Source organism: Podarcis cretensis (genome assembly GCF_951804945.1).
Source record: "Podarcis cretensis genome assembly, chromosome: 10".
In the NCBI taxonomy this organism is placed as follows: domain Eukaryota; kingdom Metazoa; phylum Chordata; class Lepidosauria; order Squamata; family Lacertidae; genus Podarcis; species Podarcis cretensis.
This window is the reverse complement of record NC_137179.1, coordinates 40,145,086-40,165,947: the sequence shown is the minus strand read 5'-3', so window position 1 is coordinate 40,165,947 and position 20,862 is coordinate 40,145,086. Positions and strand designations below refer to the sequence as shown.

The 20,862-nt window shown below is 37.6% G+C and overlaps 1 protein-coding gene across 4 annotated transcripts in view; it reads left to right on the top strand.

Annotated features, from left to right (window-relative positions):
• LRRIQ1 (leucine rich repeats and IQ motif containing 1) overlaps positions 1–20,862 on the top strand; it is a 103,007-nt gene that overhangs the window by 17,119 nt on the left and 65,026 nt on the right. For all 4 annotated transcript variants that reach the window (XR_013842722.1, XM_079991803.1, XM_079991804.1 and 1 more), the window contains 5 exons: positions 876–1,003; positions 5,605–5,678; positions 6,782–6,875; positions 13,915–14,097; positions 18,077–18,538. Coding sequence is in view for 3 of the 4 variants with exons in the window: in XM_079991803.1 (XP_079847929.1) it covers positions 876–1,003; positions 5,605–5,678; positions 6,782–6,875; positions 13,915–14,097; positions 18,077–18,538 (941 nt within the window). In the remaining variant the exon portion in view is untranslated. The remainder of the gene's footprint in view (positions 1–875; positions 1,004–5,604; positions 5,679–6,781; positions 6,876–13,914; positions 14,098–18,076; positions 18,539–20,862) is intronic.

Genomic DNA, 20,862 nt, shown 5'->3' with positions numbered 1-20,862 from the left:
GAATCTGCTGGATTGTTACGTGGTAGCAATTCAACAGTGAGCTTTCTCTGGTATAGCAGTCACCTCTAAATATCCTGTGCACTGTTCCCAAGACATCTCTGGTAGCAGATCTCCACCCATGGATTGCTCTATCCACTTGGTGGAAGGTCTGAAGCATCTAACACTATTAGTTGATTATATTTGCAGATGAGAAAAACCAGTAGTTCTGAATAAAAAGCACACTTTTGGGTTTCTAAAGATGTATTTATGTGCCTCAGCATACATTATTTTACATAATATATTCCTTCATGTTCAATAGAGAAGGTGCATTGCCTCTTCTAAGATGACACTTGGAGTACCCCATTCTTATCAATGCATAAGGTTTTGTTTCATCATCCTGAGAGGGAATCACATAGCGTCACGCCTTTACCTGTTTTATAAGACTTCAAATTTCATCTTATTTCTGAAATAATGTGTTGGGAAAGGAGTGTTGGGCAGATCCATGCACACACACACCTGTATGCACATGTATGGTACACAGAATCATATCCCCCCATTGCTGCTGTTGAATGGTCACTATATACATTAGTGAGTATACATTTCAGTTTTTTAAAGGAACATCAGAGACTGAAGCACCTTTATTTAATTTTGGTCCCATTTATATATATATTCTCTACCTGTGTGTGTTTGTAACATCATCAACTGTTTATTTGCATGCCATTTCCCCACAAAATTGTGCTCAAAGTGACTCACAGCATATTAAATGAACAATATTTCAAAAACCTATTAAGAACTTATGCTGCAGTAACTGCAAATAGGATTGCAGCCTTAGTCATTTTAGTATGATAGCCAATGTGCTGTAATAATATGTTAATATGCTATTGATTTATGTTTAGTTCCCCAGCCTGGAAAATCATGTTTTGCTAAGAGAATTATACTTGGAAGACAACAGCATCTCAACAATGGAAAAGCTTTCTACATATTGGCTGCCTTTGCTACAGATACTTTTTATCTCACAAAACAGGTAAAACTAATAACATTATATATATTTTTTTTGGGGGGGTGGATTACAGGGGTACCTTGGGTTAAGAACTTAATTCGTTCTGGAGGTCTGTTCTTAACCTGAAACTGTTCTTAACCTGAAGCACCACTTTAGCTAATGAGGCCTCCCGCTGCGCTGCTGCCGCGCGATTTCTGTTCTCATCCTGAAGCAAAGTTCTTAACCTGAGGTACTATTTCTGGGTTAGCAGAGTCTGTAAGCTGAAGCGTCTGTAACCCGAGGTACCACTGTATAAAGTTCAGACCCTTTTAAAACTGGAAATACAAGGAATCAAGTCTGGGTCCTTCTACATACAAAGCATACAGCCATGGGCCTTTCATACATATTGAACCCTGTTGTGTGACTTCTCTCTTTCCCCTCCCTTTGCTGCTGTATATTGCAGTTGACAGCTGGTGAAGTGCTTCCTGTTGTGTGGAAGGAAGCACTCTGTCATAATAGCTGAGTGGATATTTGGCTGACATTTCTAGCAGGAAAAGCTTCCCGTACCTCTGCTGTATGTGTCAACATCTTTAACATAAATCGTTTGGGCAAAAGTGAGAATGAGGATGAAGTGGATAGGCATGACTATAAATATAGCTGAAATGGATGACAATATCAGCAGAATGGATGATTAAAGTAGTAAAAAATGTAGTAGTTCAGTAGTTGATATTTGTAGTTTCTTTACCAATGTGGCCATGTTCTAAGCAGCTCCATATGCTTTTGCTATGGCATAAGTGATTGGATGTTCTGTACAGAAGGACTGAATGTAATGAAGTAAGCTGTTGAAAGAAAAGCTGTTCCTTTGCTTTTATCCTGCAGCTGATGCAGTTGTATGATTTCTTCTTAAGAGTGTGCAGTGAGTGTCATTTCCTTTTTGTTGACTGCTGGAAGCCCCTATGAATGTTAGGATTGTGAATCCATATATTCCTTAAGAATAAAGCTCCAGTAGGAAAGTCTAATTTGCAACTAATAGATGATAACAGGTCTTTAGTTTATAATAGGAATAATTGATTTTTAAAGGTAAACATGGATGCCTAATAAAGTTTTAGGAGACAAAATACTGATAGGTGACTCGTAATATTTTTTTAAAGCATTGCACGTATTAAAAATTAGAACAGTATGTTTATCTGGATGACTGCCCCTGTTAAAAGAATGAAGTACATTATATCTGCATGATGTGAGAAGAACATATTTTCATATTTCAAAGCTGTCCTTATTTATCTGTGCCTCAAGTCCCTATCAGGGGAAAAGCTGGGATAAAAATATATAATAACAATAATAATATTTCCATATGTACCATATATTTATTAAGCAGAATACCTTCCCCCCTTTTCAAAGTAGTTGTCCATCAAGTTTTATAAGTTGTATCATGTAGGAATTTCTGTGGTTAAGAGAGCAAGAGCACCCCTCTCCTGTTCCTTCCCTCTCGGGCTCTCAATACTTTTCCCTACCCTTCTATTTCAGCACCAACCATGGTTAGCTCAGGAGAGGGAGCTTCAAATTAAGCATTTGAAAACTGATTCTAACTGTGATTTCAAACTCTGTTTTGGCTAATGCTGAAAAGAGAAGGCATAATTAGAAAAGAAGGGGGACCGAGAAGCATATGAGGTTGAGAAGGGAAGGAAGTGTGCAAGTCTGAGGAGTTCTCCAGATCTCTGAACCATTGTTAAGAGATTGGGGAGCATTCTTCTTCTTTGGTGATCACTCATAGCCGAGTAAGATGGTCTTCCATGAACACAGTTTTAACAGTGAGTCCGTAAGTGACTGTGGAGGCCAATTCTGGATCCACATGTCCTTCCACAGCAGGGACAAGCTATAGCAAATGCATTTAAAACAAGACTAAACCCTAACAAATTAGACATACATGTGAAAGACCCATTTATCCAGCTGGGAAAGTCTGACGGTACAAAAATGTCTCCAGTTGTTTCCAGAAAGTGCAGATAGTGGGCACCTGTCAGTAAGGCTATTTCACAAAACAGGGGAAACCATAGTAAAAATCCTTCTCCGAGTTACTGTGGAGTTGACTTCTGAGATCTTTGGAAGTTGCAAAAAAAAAAAAAGTCCCCTGCAGACCATATCAATCTATTGGTTGTATAAGGGATAAGATGGTCTCTCAAGTAACCTGGCCTGAGCTTCATAGGGCCTTATATTTTCAGTACCCACACCTTGACCTGATAACAGATTGGCAGCTAGTGCAAATCCCCCAAGCAGGGTGTTATAAATTGGTGGTAGTTTGCCCCCATAAGCAACCTAGCTGCTACACTCTGCACCAGCTGCAACCTCTGGATCACTCCTAAGACTTGCCTCTTTTAAGTACCATTGACTGTTTAAGAAATATTCAGTGGAGTCTTATATATGTTTACTCAAAAGGAAGACCCATTGAGTTTAATGGGACTTACAGTATTCCCAAGTAAGTGGGCATGGGATCACAGCCTCAAACATATGTTTAAACTTCTCCTTGAATTTTTACTTAAAATGCCTTTGCTTTGTCTGAATCATGACCCAAGCAAATATTTTACAAGATGCACTATGTAATGATCAAGTATCATTTTATTTTATTACTTTTTATCAATATGAAGTGCTGCCTTTTTCTTTTAACACTTGTGCATCTTTAATTCAGCAAAAGTGGCTATTTTATTTTGAATAATAAACAAGATAAGTCAGTTGCATAACACAGAAGAAAAATCTGTGAGCATCCATAAAAAAACCTATCTGCTTTGCAGAGAAGTGCACTAAATGGATTTTGACAAAATGTGTGTATATTTAGTGTGTATATTTTGGAGTATACACTTCAGCACTTTGCTGCTTCTCCTCCCCGACCCCCACTACCACATGCATTTAACTTTCAAGTTTGTTTCAGTTTTGCTTTCTTCATATAAGTCTCCCAGACTGTCTTTGTCCTGCCTTTGCAACTGTTTGGCTTTAAATGATACCAGAAAAAGGAAGCTATTGGACTTAAAAAAAATATCTTTTACTTCTGTGTCGTCTTTGTAATTTATATCCTTTTAATGCCCAGGGCTAGTGGGACAAGGTCAAGTGGTATTAAGTTTTCTGTAATGTCCTTTGTCTTTCTGGTTTGAATTTTCTAAAAAGAAAAAGAAAAAAAAAAGACAAAGACCGCCAGTGAAAAGGAAGCTATAGAATGACAGACTGAAAAAAGGATTTGCCTTGTATAGTACAGGACAAGAATTTTAGATCTGAATGGCAAGTAAGACATCCAGTTCTCTAAATTATGACACCCTAAATGCCATTATTAACAAGCAACATAAGATGTATTGCATACAGAGTTCTTCTACATCTATGATTTTACTGTGTGCTCTGTTCTCATTCCGTTAGAGCATTTTAAAAGTTAGCAGTATACTGCCCAGAGATTTGGTGGGGTTTCCAACTCAGAGTAGATTCATTGAAGTTAAAGGACATGACTATCTTAGCTTCATTAATTCCAACTGGTCTACTCTGAGTAAGACTTAGCTGATAAGAACAGGAGACACCATTAAACCACAGTCTAACTTTTCTATTGCCAAAGCATTTCAAACAGACTAACTTCTGTAACCCAGGATGGCCACAATTTGAGCTTTTAGTGATCAAAATGTTTGTCAACTCTGTGTTCCGGAAAATGTTTAGCTGTTGCTTTGACCCATTACTGTGAAACTTCCACCAAAAATTGCAAAGCTGCTGGCTTGCAGCCTTCAACTCTAAATACTATGGTCAATAATCCTCCTTCTGTTAGTATAACAAGAAAGCCTTTCTCTCATGCAGTAATGAGACAAATAAAAGAAAGGCAATACGTATATTTTTAAATGGAATAACATCTTGGAAATTTAATGGCTGCAAGGTTGTGTTGTCATGCATTTAAGAATCTTTTGCATGGGAAGCAGTTTCTGAGAACTTCAGGTGCTGCTTGAGTTAAATATACTATAAAACAAACAGATGGTGCAAGGCGCAATATGTCTACAATTACAAATCTCTTTGGGTAGGGTTCTTTCTTTTTAATACCAAGCTTTCCTTAAAGCAGTAAATATCTGTATGAGGAGGTTCAGAGTGTCTCTAAGCTACAAGGGTGGGTGTTCTTGCTTTTATATTTAGCTGTGGGGTGGGGGGAGGAATCTTAAGAAAAAAGTAGGAATAAGTGTGCCAAATAGATTGCATATAATCAATGTATGCATCATTTATTTCTCATCCTAATAATTAAGATAAGAGTGCAGTATCTCCACTGCACTGATTGGAAGAGATCACCTTTGTTCTGTCCCAAGAGCAGCATCCACTAAAGGGGATTATGTGGAAACTAAACCTTCCACAGAACTGCTTGTTCTTCTCTAAGGAAGTTCATTTCATTACTTTTGAAAACCATAGTTCTTATGGTATTTCCTGAAGCCTGATAAATGTTATCTGTTATTACATGGAAAACTGTTACAATTACCTTCTAGCACCTTGGATAACTAACAGGCAGTTTGCTACCAAATGATACAAAAATATTTGGGTTTTGAAGGTATAGTTCTGTAATACCTGTTCCATCTTTTTCACTCCCATGGTTAAGATAGTTTTGCATTGACTTTCTATTAAAATGTTGGGTTTTTTTCTTTCAGTTTGACTCAACTTGCACCTCTTTTTTCGTGTGTGTCTTTGGAAAAGCTAGATATCAGTAACAACTGTTTATTAGGTGAGTTTAAAAGATAAATGGGAGGGACATTTGTTATCATGAGTTTCAGATGCTGCATTGTAAAATATAAGTCAACCCGATTGTTGACACATATACAGAGGGAGCTATAAAATGCCTATATTGTTTGTTGCACTGCTCTTAAGCATGGAGTTTAGAGCTGGTATACAAATTTTCTGTACTCCCAGAATCACATTGTCTCTTCACCAACACAAATCTTTGCTATGCTTAACCATGGCTGAGGCTGAGGTGCTGAGTAGTGCTGAGAGTTTCCTCTTGTGCAGGATTGAAACCCAGATATAACCCTGGTTAAGAGTAAATCCTGCTTAGCTTGAATAATACTTAATGGTGGTGCTGACAGAAGCCTTTATATGGTTAATGACAATGGAAAAGTAGAGAGCAAGTGGGCAATTCCAAGGTCTTCTCTTCAGCCATTAATCATAGATAGTTTATCTAAGTAATACTTAAATACGTATTACTACATAATTGACAACAGTTCAAATTAAAACGCCATTGGTTGTTTTTTAATAGCATCTACAACTTCTGTGTGTTCATTCTGATTTAGAGTCTTACTTTGATAAGGCAATCAAAATTACTTTGTATCCTTATATTGCTGTAATTATATATTTTTACTTTATATTAAGCCTTGGTTGGTTTAGTTTCTATGCCTTCATGTAGTAGCCAAGGGATTTTGAATTTGGTGAGTGACAACTGTCCTTAGCCAAGAAAAAAGACTAGTCGGGCATCTACCAATATAACAAAGATAAACAGCATACCAAATAGCATTCATGCAAATCCAGTGTTCAGGTAAATCAAAAGAAAAAAGAGCAATAAATTTCAGAGTGACTAAATGAACAAATGAAATTTGTCCAAATTAGGACCCTATAACAATCCAATATGGTGAACATAATCTATGCTGCAATGATTGGGTGGGGTGAAATGGGTTGGCATTTAGTGATGACATTTAATAATCTCTGGAACGATGAACTTGATTTAATTAATTTTCTTTGAATTTGACAATTATTTGAAAATAATTTGTTTTGATCCCAACAGCAATAAAAGAATTATTCCATTTATTTTATTTGCACTTTTCTTAACAAATGCAGATCTTAACAGTGTCATTCAGTGGCTTACTGGTTGTGATAGCCTAACAGAATTATCCTTGCAAGGAAATCCACTTCTTCAAGAAGAGAACTGGAGGTAACCAGATGAGAGTAAGAGATTGTGACAAGTGCTGAGTATCAATATGATCAATATGGTGGCTGAGATTTTGTTCTTTTTTCTTCCTCTAGGGTGGCCAGCTATGCCTTTAACCAAATAATAGTGAAATGTACTTTTGGGGAGCTGTTTCACTTCCTCTCTCCTTTTCTTCCTTCTTCCAAAGGTTTTATAGAAGCAACATACATCACAGATGAAAGGGAATGTGAAAACAAAACCATGATTGTCTCTTGTTCTGAAAAAAAGATTTGCCAATACTTATGATTACAATCATTATTTGCACAGACAAGAAGTCAAGTTAATTACAATTAATTCCTAGTGCTTTCTGTGGGTCTTGACTAACTTGTTCCACTGATTTCAACAGGACCTTAATTCAACTCACTTAGGCTGCAAGCCTGTGCAGACTTTTACGCAGGAGTTAATCTCATTGAACTCCGTTAGTCTGGATCCTTCAGTGCCAAGAAGTATACTGCCTCTGAAACTGGAGGTATTACATAGTGAGGATGGCTATTAGTCTTATCCTCTATGAATTTGCCTAAGCCGATTTTGTAGCCATCCAAGTTGGTGGTCTCCTCTTTCTCCAGTCGGTGGGGGACTTGGGCTCTCAAATTCCAGTGTTTCCCTATGCAACACTGCCTAAAATTTGGTACCCCCTGCCTCTCAAACTTGGTTCTACATTGTTGTTGCAGCACCCAATACAGCTCTGCATCCAGTGCTGCCAAACTGCTCACACTAACCTAAAACTACCTCTGCTGTAGTTCACCAAGAGGCAAAACTAACAACAACAAACCCTGCACATAATAACAGCACTGACAGGGTAGATCAGCATCTCATTAGGAAGCATCTTCTGAGCTTTGCTCAGAACATTGGATGAATGAGATGGCATCAGAGGGTTGCTCTTTGGAGCTCTCTCAGCAACCCAGGGTCAGATTCATAGCATCTAATCCAGGAATCTAGTGAAACATCAGACTTTCATAAATACAGTATCCCATCTCCTCAAAATCAATGCTATTAAAACTATATCCACTTCAAACATCCATTTTATTTAATTTATTTGCTTCTCCCTGGTGTCCTTACAAAAAAAAAAGTCATGTTCATTTTGGACTTCAAGTAGCTCAACAAATAGATCTGTAAAAGGGTATTTCCTGTTTCTTGGAAGTACAATTGCTATTGTATATGATGGTAGCTCTTTCTCCAATACTGATACTTGTTTATGTAGGTGATTTGCTAGGTGATTTCCAGTCTAATTTAAAATGCCTATCAAATTGGGTTCATGTGGAAGCAGACAATGATAACCAAGCTATACTGTTCATTTCCATTCTTAGTAATGATTTGTATGTCATTCTACCTTGTATAAAATTTTCTTTTGGTTTTCAAATAATTGTAAGATATCTCTAAAGCTAGAATGGTCTCCTTCCTTTTTTTCACATTCCTTTCTATGCTTGTTTTGGTTATGCTTTCAGATTCTTTTCAATCATCTCTTTTCCGCATGGAACTTGGCTGACTCACTTTGGAAAACCCATTTTTCTAAAAATGGATCAGCTCAGCTGAAAGTCATATTACACATATATGCAAACACACACAGAGAGAGACGAACTTCATTCCTTACAAAGTTGGAAACCCACAAAAATTTGGATCATGCTAGAAGTGTTTAGATCAGAGGATCAGGGAGATCCAACTTTTGAATAAACACAATATATCGGTCAGCTATTAACTGTTGTATGTAATTAGGTAACAGGCAAGGAGGGTACCATGAGCCCGAGATCCATTCCTGATCTCACCATGAGTACTGGTTCTAAAGAGCAGACCCTTGTTCTAAACATGTTTTATATGACAGGTGCAGATGAGGCAACATATATGCAGAAAAATGTAGAAATTGACTAGCACAGCATTACTTGTGAATATGTATTTATATTCTTGCATGATGAAGATAACTGGTACTGTAATTGTAAAAGACAAAGTAATTTTACTAAAGTAGTGCATGTTATATGACAACATAACTGTCTTACCATTTGTAGCTATATTGTTTTTAATGGTTGATATTACATATAATTAATTGCTGCTCCATGCAAGCCCAGTTTTAAAAATCCTTGAAATTCCTGAGCCATCAAGGTCCCCCGACGTTATTTGACCAACTGAGCTTTCATAATTGGACAAGAGATTAATTTATCTAACGGGATACTATAAAGTATGGATTTGTTGAATTCAGCATTCACTATAACTTCAGGCAATATGTTTCAGTGAACTTTACATAACCCCTTGATACCAACAAAGGAATTAGTTGTAAAATTTCCCAATAGGTTTCCTACTTTCATGTCCAGCCAGTGATAACACTGAGGAAGCTGAAGTACTAAGAAATCACTTTTTAGAAATTAAACCCTGTGATCAGTTTGAGCACTCCTAGGGGGAAAGTGCTTCATTGCAGTAATGATTAATAGAACCTCTTAAGTGACAGAATATTCACCAGGAAGTTTTCACTAAATGAAATATTGATTCAGCCGCCACTAGGAGAAACCCAGCTGGAAAAACTAGTGTTAAGATCCCATGGCTCTAAGAAACCTTACTTTCCAACATTAATCAACTTGATATGGCATCTTTTCAATATATCATTATTCAACATTGTTTCTAATAGACCTGCACATGCAGTGTGGACTTATCAGTTTAGTGCTATCACCTAATACTATTGCACAACAACAAAAAAGAAACATTTTGCTGTTGTTGTAGCTGTGCTGTTATTTATAGAAGCAAGGAATATGAGCCAGCCAAAATTAAGTGGTTTTAGTTCATTGTTTTTCCTTGGGAATCTGTCCATCAGGTTGATGGTATATTTCAGTTAAGAAAGTGTTCAACATATACTGATTGGCTAGATTGAGTCTAAATTTGGTGATATTGTAATTGTTTATAAAGAATATGGCTTGAATAGCTATTATTTGTAGTTACTTTTATGCTGGCCTGGGGGATCCTATAAGTTTGTCCCTACCATAAAATTCCCCTTCATGGATCACTGCCTTGCCGTGGCGAAGGGGCTTGAATAACTCAGAGAAGCTATGAGTTATGCCGTGCAGGGCCACCCAAGATGGACAGGTCATAGTGGAGAGTTTTGACCAAACGTGATCCACCTGGAGCAGGAACTGGCAAGCCACTCCAGTATCCCTGCCAAGAAAACTCCATGGACAAAGACAACAGGCATATAAAAGTTATGACGCTGGAAGACGAGCCCCTCAGGTCGGAAGGCATCCAACATGCTACTGAGGAAGAGCGGAGGACAAGTACAAGTAGATTCAGAGCTGATGAAGCGGCTGGGCCAAAGCCGAAAGGACGCCCAGTTGCGGATATGCCTGGAAGCGAAAGGAAAGTCCAATGCTGTAAAGAAAAATATTGCATAGGAACCTGGAATGTAAGAACCATGAACCTGGGTAAGTTGGATGTGGTCAAAAATGAGATGGCAAGAATAAATATTGACATTCTGGGCATCAGTGAACTAAAATGGACAGGAATGGGCGAATTCAGTTTGGATGACCATCATATCTACTACTGTGGGCAAGAATCCCGTAAAAGAAATGGAGTGGCTCTCATAGTCAACACAAGAGTGGCGAAAGCTGTACTGGGATGCAATCTCAAAAATGATAGAATGATCTCAATACGAATCCAAGTTTATGCACCAACCACTGGTGCTGAAGAAACTGAAATTGACCAATTCTATGAAGACTTACATAGAATTGAAGACTTATAGAAGTGACACCAAAGAAGGATTGGAATTATAGGGGATTGGAATGCTAAAGTAGGGAGTCAAGAGATAAAAGGAACAACTGGCAAGTTTGGCCTTGGAGTTCAAAACAAAGCAGGGCAAAGGCTAATAGAGTTCTGCCAAGAGAACAAGCTGGTCATCACAAACACTCTTTTCCAACAACACAAGAGACGACTCTACACATGGACATCACCAGATGGGCAGCATCAAAATCAGATTGACTATATTCTCTGCAGCCAAAGATGGAGAAGCTCTATACAGTCAGCAAAAACAAGACCTGGAGCTGACTGTGGCTCAGATCATCAGCTTCTTATAGCAAAATTCAAGCTTAAACTGAAGAAAGTAGGAAAAACCACTAGGCCCGTAAAATACAATCTAAGTCAAATCCCTTATGAATACACAGTGGAAGTGAGGAACAGGTTTAAGGATTTAGATTTGGTGGACAGAGTACCTGAAGAACTATGGATGGAGGCTCGTAACATTATATAGGAGGCAGCAACTAAAACCATCCCAATGAAAAAGAAATGCAAGAAAGCAAAGTGGCTGTCCAACGAGGCCTTACAAATAGCGGGGGAGAGAAGGCAAGCAAAATGTGAGGGAGATAGTGAAAGATACAGGAAATTGAATGCAGATTTCCAAAAAATAGCAAGGAGAGACAAGAAGGCCTTCTTAAACGAGCAATGCAAAGAAATAGAAGAAAACAATAGAATGGGAAAAACCAGAGATCTGTTCAAGAAAATTGGAGATATGAAAGGAACATTTCGTACAAAGATTACCATAATAAAGGACAAAAGTGGTAAGGACCTAACAGAAGCAGAAGACATCAAGAAGAGGTGGCAAGAATACACAGAGGAATTATACCAGAAAGATATGGATGTCTCGTACACCCCAGGTAGTGTGGTTGCTGACCTTGAGCCAGACATCCTGGAGAATGAAGTCAAATGGGCCTTAGAAAGCATTGCTAATAACAAGGCCAGTGGAAGTGATGATATTCCAGCTGAACTATTAAAAAGTTTAAATGATGATGCTGTTAAGGTGCTGCACTCAATATGCCAGCAAATTTGGAAAACTCAGCAGTGGCCAGAGGATTGGAGAAGATCAGTCTACATCCCAATCCCAAAGAAGGGCAGTGCCAAAGAATGCTCCAACTACCACACAATTGCACTCATTTCACACGCTAGCAAGGTTATGCTTAAAATTCTACAAGGCAGGCTTAAGCAGTATGTGGACCGAGAACTCCCAGAAGTGCAAGCTGGATTTCGAAGAGGCAGAGGAACCAGAGACCAAATTGCAAACATGCGCTGGATTATGGAGAAAGCTAGAGAGTTCCAGAAAGACATCTACTTCTGCTTCATTGACTATACAAAAGCCTTTGATTGTGTTGACCACAGCAAACTATGGCAAGTTCTTAAAGAAATGGGAGTGCCTGATCACCTCATCTGTCTCCTGAGAAATCTCTATGTGGGACAAGAAGCTACAGTTAGAACTGGATATGGAACAACTGATTGGTTCAAAATTGGGAAAGGAGTACGGCAAGGCTGTATATTGTCTCCCTGCCTATTCAACTTATATGCAGAATTCATCATGCGAAAGGCTGAGCTGGATGAATCCCTAGCCGGAATTAAGATCGCTGGAAGAAATATCAACAACCTCAGATATGCAGATGACACAACCTTGATGGCAGAAAGTGAGGAAGAATTAAAGAACCTTTTATTGAGGGTGAAAGAGGAGAGCGCAAAATATGGTCTGAAGCTCAATATCAAAAAAACGAAGATCATGGCCACTGGTCCCATCACCTCCTGGCAAATAGAAGGGGAAGAAATGGAGGCAGTGAGAGATTTTACTTTCTTGGGCTCCCTGATCACTGCAGATGGTGACAGCAGTCACGAAATTAAAAGACGCCTGCTCCTTGGGAGAAAGACGATGGCAAACCTAGACAGCATCCTAAAAAGCAGAGACATCACCTTGCCAACAAAGGTCCGTATAGTTAAAGCCATGGTTTTCCCAGTAGTGATGTATGGAAGTGAGAGCTGGACTATAAGGAAGGCTGATCGCCGAAGAATTGATGCTTTTGAATTATGGTGCTGGAGGAGACTCTTGAGAGTCCCATGGACTGCAAGAAGATCAAACACATCCATTCTTAAGGAAATCAGCCCTGAGTGCTCACTGGAAGGACAGATCGTGAAGCTGAGGCTCCAATACTTTGGCCGCCTCATGAGAAGAGAAGACTCCCTGGAAAAGACCCTGATGTTGGGAAAGATGGAGGGCACAAGGAGAAGGGGACGACAGAGGACGAGATGGTTGGACAGTGTTCTCGAAGCTACAAACATGAGTCTGACCAAACTGTGGGAGGCAGTGGAAGACAGGAGTGCCTGGCGTGCTCTGGCCAATGGGGTCACGAAGAGTCGGACATGACTAAACGACTAAACAACAACCATAAAATTACTGTGCTTCCAGAATTCCTGATTTGGAATCCCCAGTACATATAAGGAGCTCCCAAACAAGCAAGGGCTTCTTTATTTGCCTTAGGTCATCATGAGCATACCATCCAACATGTTGAGGTGAAAAACTGGTACACTGTATTCCAGGGCCATGCTCCTGCGTGAGTCAAGTGACCTGCACGAGATCGCGCGCCCCCCCAAAGTGACCACCATGCTCTCCCATAAAACAAATTTAAAATTCCAGCCCATGTATAAGAAAAAAGTGAGGCATGTACCTGTTGTCTGTTCTTCTCAGTTGACCTTCTTGAAACTACAGAGGGGCAATTTCAATTAGGGAAGTATCATAGCAGGGAAGCAGCCCACAAGAGAAAGAAAAAGATAGCGATTCACATATATTTTTCTCCCCTCAGTTGGATTTTTTGAAGCTTCAAGGGTGAAATTTCAACTGAGGAAGCAGCAAGGGGGAAGTAGGAGAGTTTAACACTCCCTTTCCCCAGTATCATCACCTAATCCAACTTGCGCAACCCCATAACTACTTTTCTGGTTGTTTTTGTTTTAAATGTCAGGAGACCCAAACTTAACTCTCCCACATCTAATCCCTTGTATTGAGCTGCTGCCTGGTTTGGCTCAGAACTTTATATATATGGTCCAATAATCAAATGAAGTGCATTGTTTCATCTTTAAAGTATCACAAAATGTTTTATTGTCTTTCAAGTAAATAGTTATGTAGTTAAACAAGAAAATGCATCTTCCTAACCATCATCCTTACAGCAGAGATGATAATAAACTGTGTTTATTCTAGCACTAACATAGCTTTCTTTCATCTTAAAAGGCACTCTTTACTTAAAGTTCTTCCCAGTTTGAATGTGCTTAATGATGAAAACATAAAATCTGATGCAGAAAATGCAGATGAAAGAATGATGAAAAAAGCACAGCCAGGAAGCTTTGCAGCATTTTGTCAAGCTCAGATTCAAAAAATTGATTTAGTCAGCAAAAAAGCCACAACTAGGTTAATGTAAGTATATTCAGCATTTTGATATGCCTTTCTGTGCTCCTAAATATGAGAATATGAATACATCAGAATCACATTAAGGTGAAAAGTTGCTAAAATATCTATTTCAGTTTTTCTTTTACTTAATTAATTCATGCCTTGTGACACCTTTTAAAAAACAACAGTCTCAAAATGTACCAGATGGATTTAGCTCTTCCTCAAGGCTTCATAAAACAAAGCCACTAGTAAGGTTTTTAAACTAACCAGATGCTTTACTGTCCCATTAAACTAATGGGCCTAAAAACAGCTTAATTGTGGCTAGATTGCACTCACTGTGTTTAAGACTTTATCAGTTGTTTTATGACATTACTTTGCATTGCAAGGATGCTATCTACTATTGTAGACATATATGCATGAGGAAATTAGTACTGTATTGTCAAAGACCGTGTCTTTACTTAAGTAGTCTTCTGTAGGTATGAAGTGCCCATGTGCTCTTACCATGTGTGCAGTGTTACTCCTTTCCTTGCATGCCTCACCACATGGATTAAGTGTCTGAACAGAGCCTAAAGTGTGCACCTCACTCAGGAGAAGCACATGAGTTCTTATTTGAAGCGCTGTAAAACAAAGTGGGAAAGTGTTTGCTTAGAAGACTTGAGACACATTTGCTAAATCTTTCCTGCACTAGACTGTTCCTTATTGTAAAGAAAAGGTAATAGGCAGAATTTCAGTTGTGTGATGTTGTCAGCAATGGTAATCTGGTCATAGGAGAATAGCATACAATTCTGAAGTGATGAGGTAAAATTCTGAATGAAAAGAAATGGGTGTGATTTATAATGGAAAGGGGGGAAGTTGTCTGGTTAAGGTAGACCACTTGTGTCTTATCTATCAGTTAACTGTTCTTCTTTTACATTATGAAAAATGCTGAGACATATTTTAATTTCTGAAATGGGCCAGCATTATTTATTTAATTTTCATATGTGTGCTTCTGAAAAGAATCCACAGAGACTAACAACAAAACTGAATAGACATGCATGGGACTGCACTGTAAAACAATCAAAACAACAATAATGAGAACCGTAATAAAAATAGTGCCATTCCACAAAGAAAATGGAATCCATAGAAAGCCGCCATTATAATGAGTTAGACTACTTGACCATGTAGCTCAGTATTGATGACCTGTGACTTTCTAGAGTTTCAGACAGCATTCTTCCTCACCTCTACCTGCAGATTCCAAGAATTGAACTTGGAACACTTTACATGAAAAACATGTGCTTTGCTACTGAGTTCTCATCTTTCTCTAATTTCCTGATGGTGTGGTATATTTTTTCTAAATATGGAAAACAAAATTCAGATAATAAAATCACACATGACCCCCCCTTCTATGTGTGCCTAAACCGATCTCTGTTTCATGTAAATTAAGTGTCATGTAGCATGATCCTATGTTTAAATGAAATAAGCCCTCAGGTCGTGCTGCAGGGCTTGTTCCCAGATAAGAGTGCCTAAGATTGCAGCCTTAATGCAACATGCCTAACGAACAGCATAAAAACTAAGCAAGCTTCTTGTCTGTTTGACATCTCACTAAGTTATGAGGCCCTGTAGGTATGACCTCAAGTATGTAAACTGCCAAAGGTAATCATTGCTAGGTTTCCTAATCCATGTTTCATACACTAGAGCTGCTCAATTAAATTGTGTTGTTCCTGCTTTCAAATTCACTATGCCTAGCCTACCCATGTTTAAGAATTATGTGCTTAAAAAAAAATTAATTACTCTGTCTGTCAGTTAATCTTTTCACACTTAGTTGTAAGTAGCTATGCTAAAATGCACTTCCGTTTCAGTGTTTTGGCTTTCAACAGGCTCTTGTACAGATGCCTGGAAATAAAAGACACTAATGGAAGTTGAAACCCTTTTAAACAGTTACTAGTTTAAACAGATGAAAATGGCATAAAAGCTTATAAAAGGAAATATAACTGAAGAAATATAAACATTAAAACTCTTTATGGAGTTAAAGGCCTTTTGCAAACTAGACTGGAACAATAATGATATTAAAGTATATGTCAATTTATATAGCATTACATTATGCTTCTTTGAATATGTACTTGTCACATCTTTTACTTTTCCTTATACAATACATATTATCTTTTTTAAAAAACAAACAAATCCAAAATGCTTTTGTTTGTGAAGCAAGATAATATCTCACCATCTTTCAAGTAAAAAAGCACAACATAGTAAACAATATTCAACTTTAAAGTTTGTCAGAATTTCCATAGGTATAATAAAAAATATCAAGTTCACTTAAAGTAATATTGCTTCTTTACATAATGATATAATTAATGTTGAATAATATGTATATTAAGCTGAAATGTTAGAATCCAGCATCACCTCTTGTCTTATTCTTGAATGGTGATGCGAATCATTCTCTCAGAACTATTTTGTATGGCAAAATTACCTGAAAGCTATATCCAGCCCTCAAGAGCTTTGGTTCTTAGCAATCCTAGAACATTACAAAAATTGAACCTGGGGTACTTTACATTAGAAACAACTAAAACTAGGTTTGTAATTCTAGAGATTCACTTGAGTGAAACCAGCTTTATAGTCGCTACATTACTGTATCACTCAGTAATGTATTCTGCAATACATTGGAAAGTAGAGAAGGCAGCAGAAGTGCTCCCTAGATAAGAAAAGATTGACTGATGAAATATTCTGTGTTAAAGCACCTTCTGCCACATTTGGGATGTTTTTAGTTGAAATTGCATCACTTAATATGTTTTCTAATACACATTCTAGTGAATTTTACAACTGTAATGCAAACTGACTTTAATTTCAAAGTAACATCCCACGTCTGGCCCCTTATAGAGTTCTTCTGTTTGACAGATAAACCTACTCCATTTTCCATCTCTAGTCTTAAAAGGCAGAGATAAGTGGAACAATACCATATCCTATTAACTGTTTATGAAAATCTGTATACTACCACAGACATTTTTTGCAACAGTGTTCCAAAAATAATAATACCGAATTGTTTCGGTTAATGCTTGATCTTGATAAAATAAAGAATAAATCACTGCTCCGTGTTTTCCAAAGGCAGAGTCTTTTTGGTTGTGCCGCAGCCTTTATGGAATTCTCTCCTAAAGGTAGCCTGACTGGCCCAATCTTTTATCACTGTTTGGCAGACATTTGGAAGCTAGCTTTGCAAATCCAAAGTTGCTACTGATTTTGCTTTGCACAGGAAGGAGATATAAAATGCTTTTAGTTTATTCTTGTCTGCTGATTTTATATAATTTATGTGATTCTCTTTTCCTGGTTATTTTAGTTTTTATATTTGTGTTTCTTATTTGTAAGCCACCACATTGGCTCCTTCAGACAAAAAGTGAAAGGTATATAAATAACTAATTAACAGGTATGGTGTTTTTTGAGGGGAGGGATAAACAGGCACAGTGACACATTATACCTTATTAAGACCAACCCAAGATTACATGTCATTAATTTGACATGTACAAATGCAAAGAGTAATATTCTAGCCGCTTTGGTGAAATAGTGCTATATGCACATTTAAAACCTACAATTTCAAAATCAAAGTATATGTTTTTAAGTTTTATAGAATAGATGCTACCCTGTGTATTAGAATATTTCACATATTTCTATCAGGAAGCTTAATTCTGTGAAATTTCTCAGGTCTTCAGATGTTTCTGTTTATGGCTTTAATCTCTAACTAAAGGACAATTTGTATCTATTGGCCCCATTGAGGGTCTCAGCAGGTCATACGTCCAGCTTGGACAGAAATTGTTCCAAACTGGCATTTGCGCCTGATATTGTTGTTGGGCTTTTGCTCTCCCCAGGGAGGCTTTTTCCCTTACCTTTGGCTAATTAGACAATCTCTGGTCTTTGAAACTGCAGGGAAGTTATTATTTTTGTTTCTTATGGGGCAGCATAACTAAAATGGGGAAAAGTTTGATGAGTCATTATTTTAGAACCAATAGATGCTTTTTAACATTTTCCCCTCCCAAAGTGAATTCTCTGCAGATGCTGTACAGCTCCAGTGTTGGTATCTTAAGAAGCTGATGAAGCTAAGTAGCGAGCACCGTTACGCACATGAATATGGAGTTCTAAACGCTACTGAAGGAGAGGAACCAGGAAAACAGACAGATCCTTTGAACCAAGAAGCCATTAACATCACAGAGCAAAATAACTTCGGTATAAGTGGTGTAAAACAAAATAAGCAGGACTCATTCATTATGGCTGAAAGACGGAGTGCTCCTAGCCACACTCAGGCTATGTCCGTTAACTCTTTCGTGAAAGTGTCTGGAATGGGGGAAAATGGAGAACACAGACAAGAGGACATTTTTCAATATTCCCGTAATCACAATGAGGAAAGCAAAGATAACGTATTAATCAGTCTACAGAGAAACAGCATGGAAAGCAATGAAGGAAATGAAGGAAATTCTCTTCAACATTTTGACAGTTCACAAAAGTAAGATTCAAAGGTCAAAACACTTTATTATGGAAACATAACCATAGCACTATGTAATCTTAATGTGGATAAGGGCATGACTGATTCCATGTACCAGATGATCTTTCAGAAATAATCATAATTCTAAAAAGTGACTGTCCAAACTTATTTCCCCCTCAGTTTATATATTTTTCCCTTAATAGATAATAAAAAATACTTTTGCTCCAGTACTCAGTAAATAATTAGGAAGGATTGTTATGTCTATTTTACCAGCACAACATTTTGATCTGTAAGCACAGAAGCAACTACCCTGAGCTAGGGCATCACTTCAGGGTCCTTGCTTCTGCATAGGACACAGCCATCTATTTTTTGTTGTAGATAGTCATTTCAGAAAATCACTGAAAATCCCAAAGGTGGGTATGTGTGCATGTGTCACTGCTGGTAGTGTCCCCTTCAAATGCTGTGCTAAAGATTTTGCAGAAATATGGGGCTAGTTTTGTATGGAAAACTGATGCACCTGAGAGATGATAATAAGCTGTTTCAGTATGGTCTCCTCAAAGTTTCAGAATAATAGGATGTACTTGCTCAGCTAAGAACACCTTCATAACTACATTGCTGTGTGATTATCTATGACTTACATTAAATAACAGATATTCATATCTATAGAATCTGGTTGCCTGTAAATCAACTTGGATTTCCTTTCAGAATCTTGTTTAACATTCTCTTCATTCTAGTTTGTAGGTTGCTTATCTGATAATCAGTTCACCTTAAATCAGCCTAGACTTATTCTCTCACAGGTTATCTTTAGAACTGTCAAAAGTTATATGCTATTTTATGTGAAATGGGTGAAGCGAAGTATCATTTTAAATGATAGTGTTAAATAGTGTTAAACTAAGCAAAGTAAGTATTTTACAGATATATGAACAACATATTCCGCCTCAAACATTCCATTATTGAAAGCATACCCAAATAGTAATCTAATGCATTGATTCAGTTGTCAGACAATCTCACTTCTTGTGTGTTTACCATAATAAAACCTGTCCAATTTTGAAATCAGTGGACTTTGAAATGGGTCAGGGATAGGCAGTACTATGGTTGCAATAAACCTTCCCAAGGCTTTTCTCTGAGTTTACACAGACCTGTGTTGTTGCCATGTGGTAACTCATCTATAAACGATTTTTTGTGTGGGAGGGAAAGCAGGGAGCCTTGGTTCCTTTATGTAGGGTAAAATTACAGACCCACTTACCATGTTATGGCTGCTTTAAAATTCCCCATCCTGTGGCTACCACCATATATAGATGTGAACACATGATGAACAGACAATTGTCATGTCCCATAAGAACTTGCAAATTTAGAGAGAAAGATGTGTGGGTCTGCTTGGGACACCCTGCGTCTAGGCAGTGCAGACAAATGTCCATGCAATTAGATCTGCCATACACACAGTTTAGAGTGTTTTTTATTATTTTACCTATAATAAAATATCAGTTTTTGAACTAACTTGTTAAAGTCTAGTTTTTAAGACTAAAACATTAAACTTAAACACCCAGAAGGATATAATGGCTAGTGATATCAAAAATTTCATATTTGATTAGGTTTGCCATACATCAGGAAAATTCCTGACATGTCCTGGTTTTTGGATGCAAGAATAGCATCAGCGGGGAATTGGCAAAGTGCCAGGAAAACCCAGATGTATGCCAATGAGATGAGAAAAGCAGTGAAAACAGCTCAAAAAGCTGTTTTGGGTGGAGGTTTCCCCAAGAAAGCTCGACAATTTGGGTCTATTCCCCAAAAAAGCTGAACAGTTTTGTGGTCTTCCTAACAAAAGCTCAACCTATACCCTATATTTCAAAACTAATTTCATGCAACTGATGGAATGAACTCTCAGTCACTTGTGCTTAATTGTAATTTATTGCTTTAAAAATTATTATTGGAAAAAATACAAAAAAATGTTAAAGCTTGTCTAATTCTGTGATTCTGTACTGTACACTTAGATTTCCTACATTTGCAATGCCTTGATGATGTTTATTATTTGTTTTTATGAGTTGCCTCTTATAATAAATTATTTAGGCACTTTTACAAAATAAATAAGTATAAAATATAGTAGGAATCATTGAATCATAGAACTGCAGAGTTGGAAGTTATCCCAAAGGTCATCTAGTCTAACCCCCTGCAATACAGGGATTTCACCACATGGTCCCCCACCCACTTTGAAACCTTACTGGGCTCTGCTTAGCTTTGCAAATGTGCTAGCAGTTTTATTGCCATATCGCTAATAATAAAAACATACTGCAGTTAAAATATCTGATAAGCTTACAAGAACAAATCAAATAAGAACCAAATCAGGC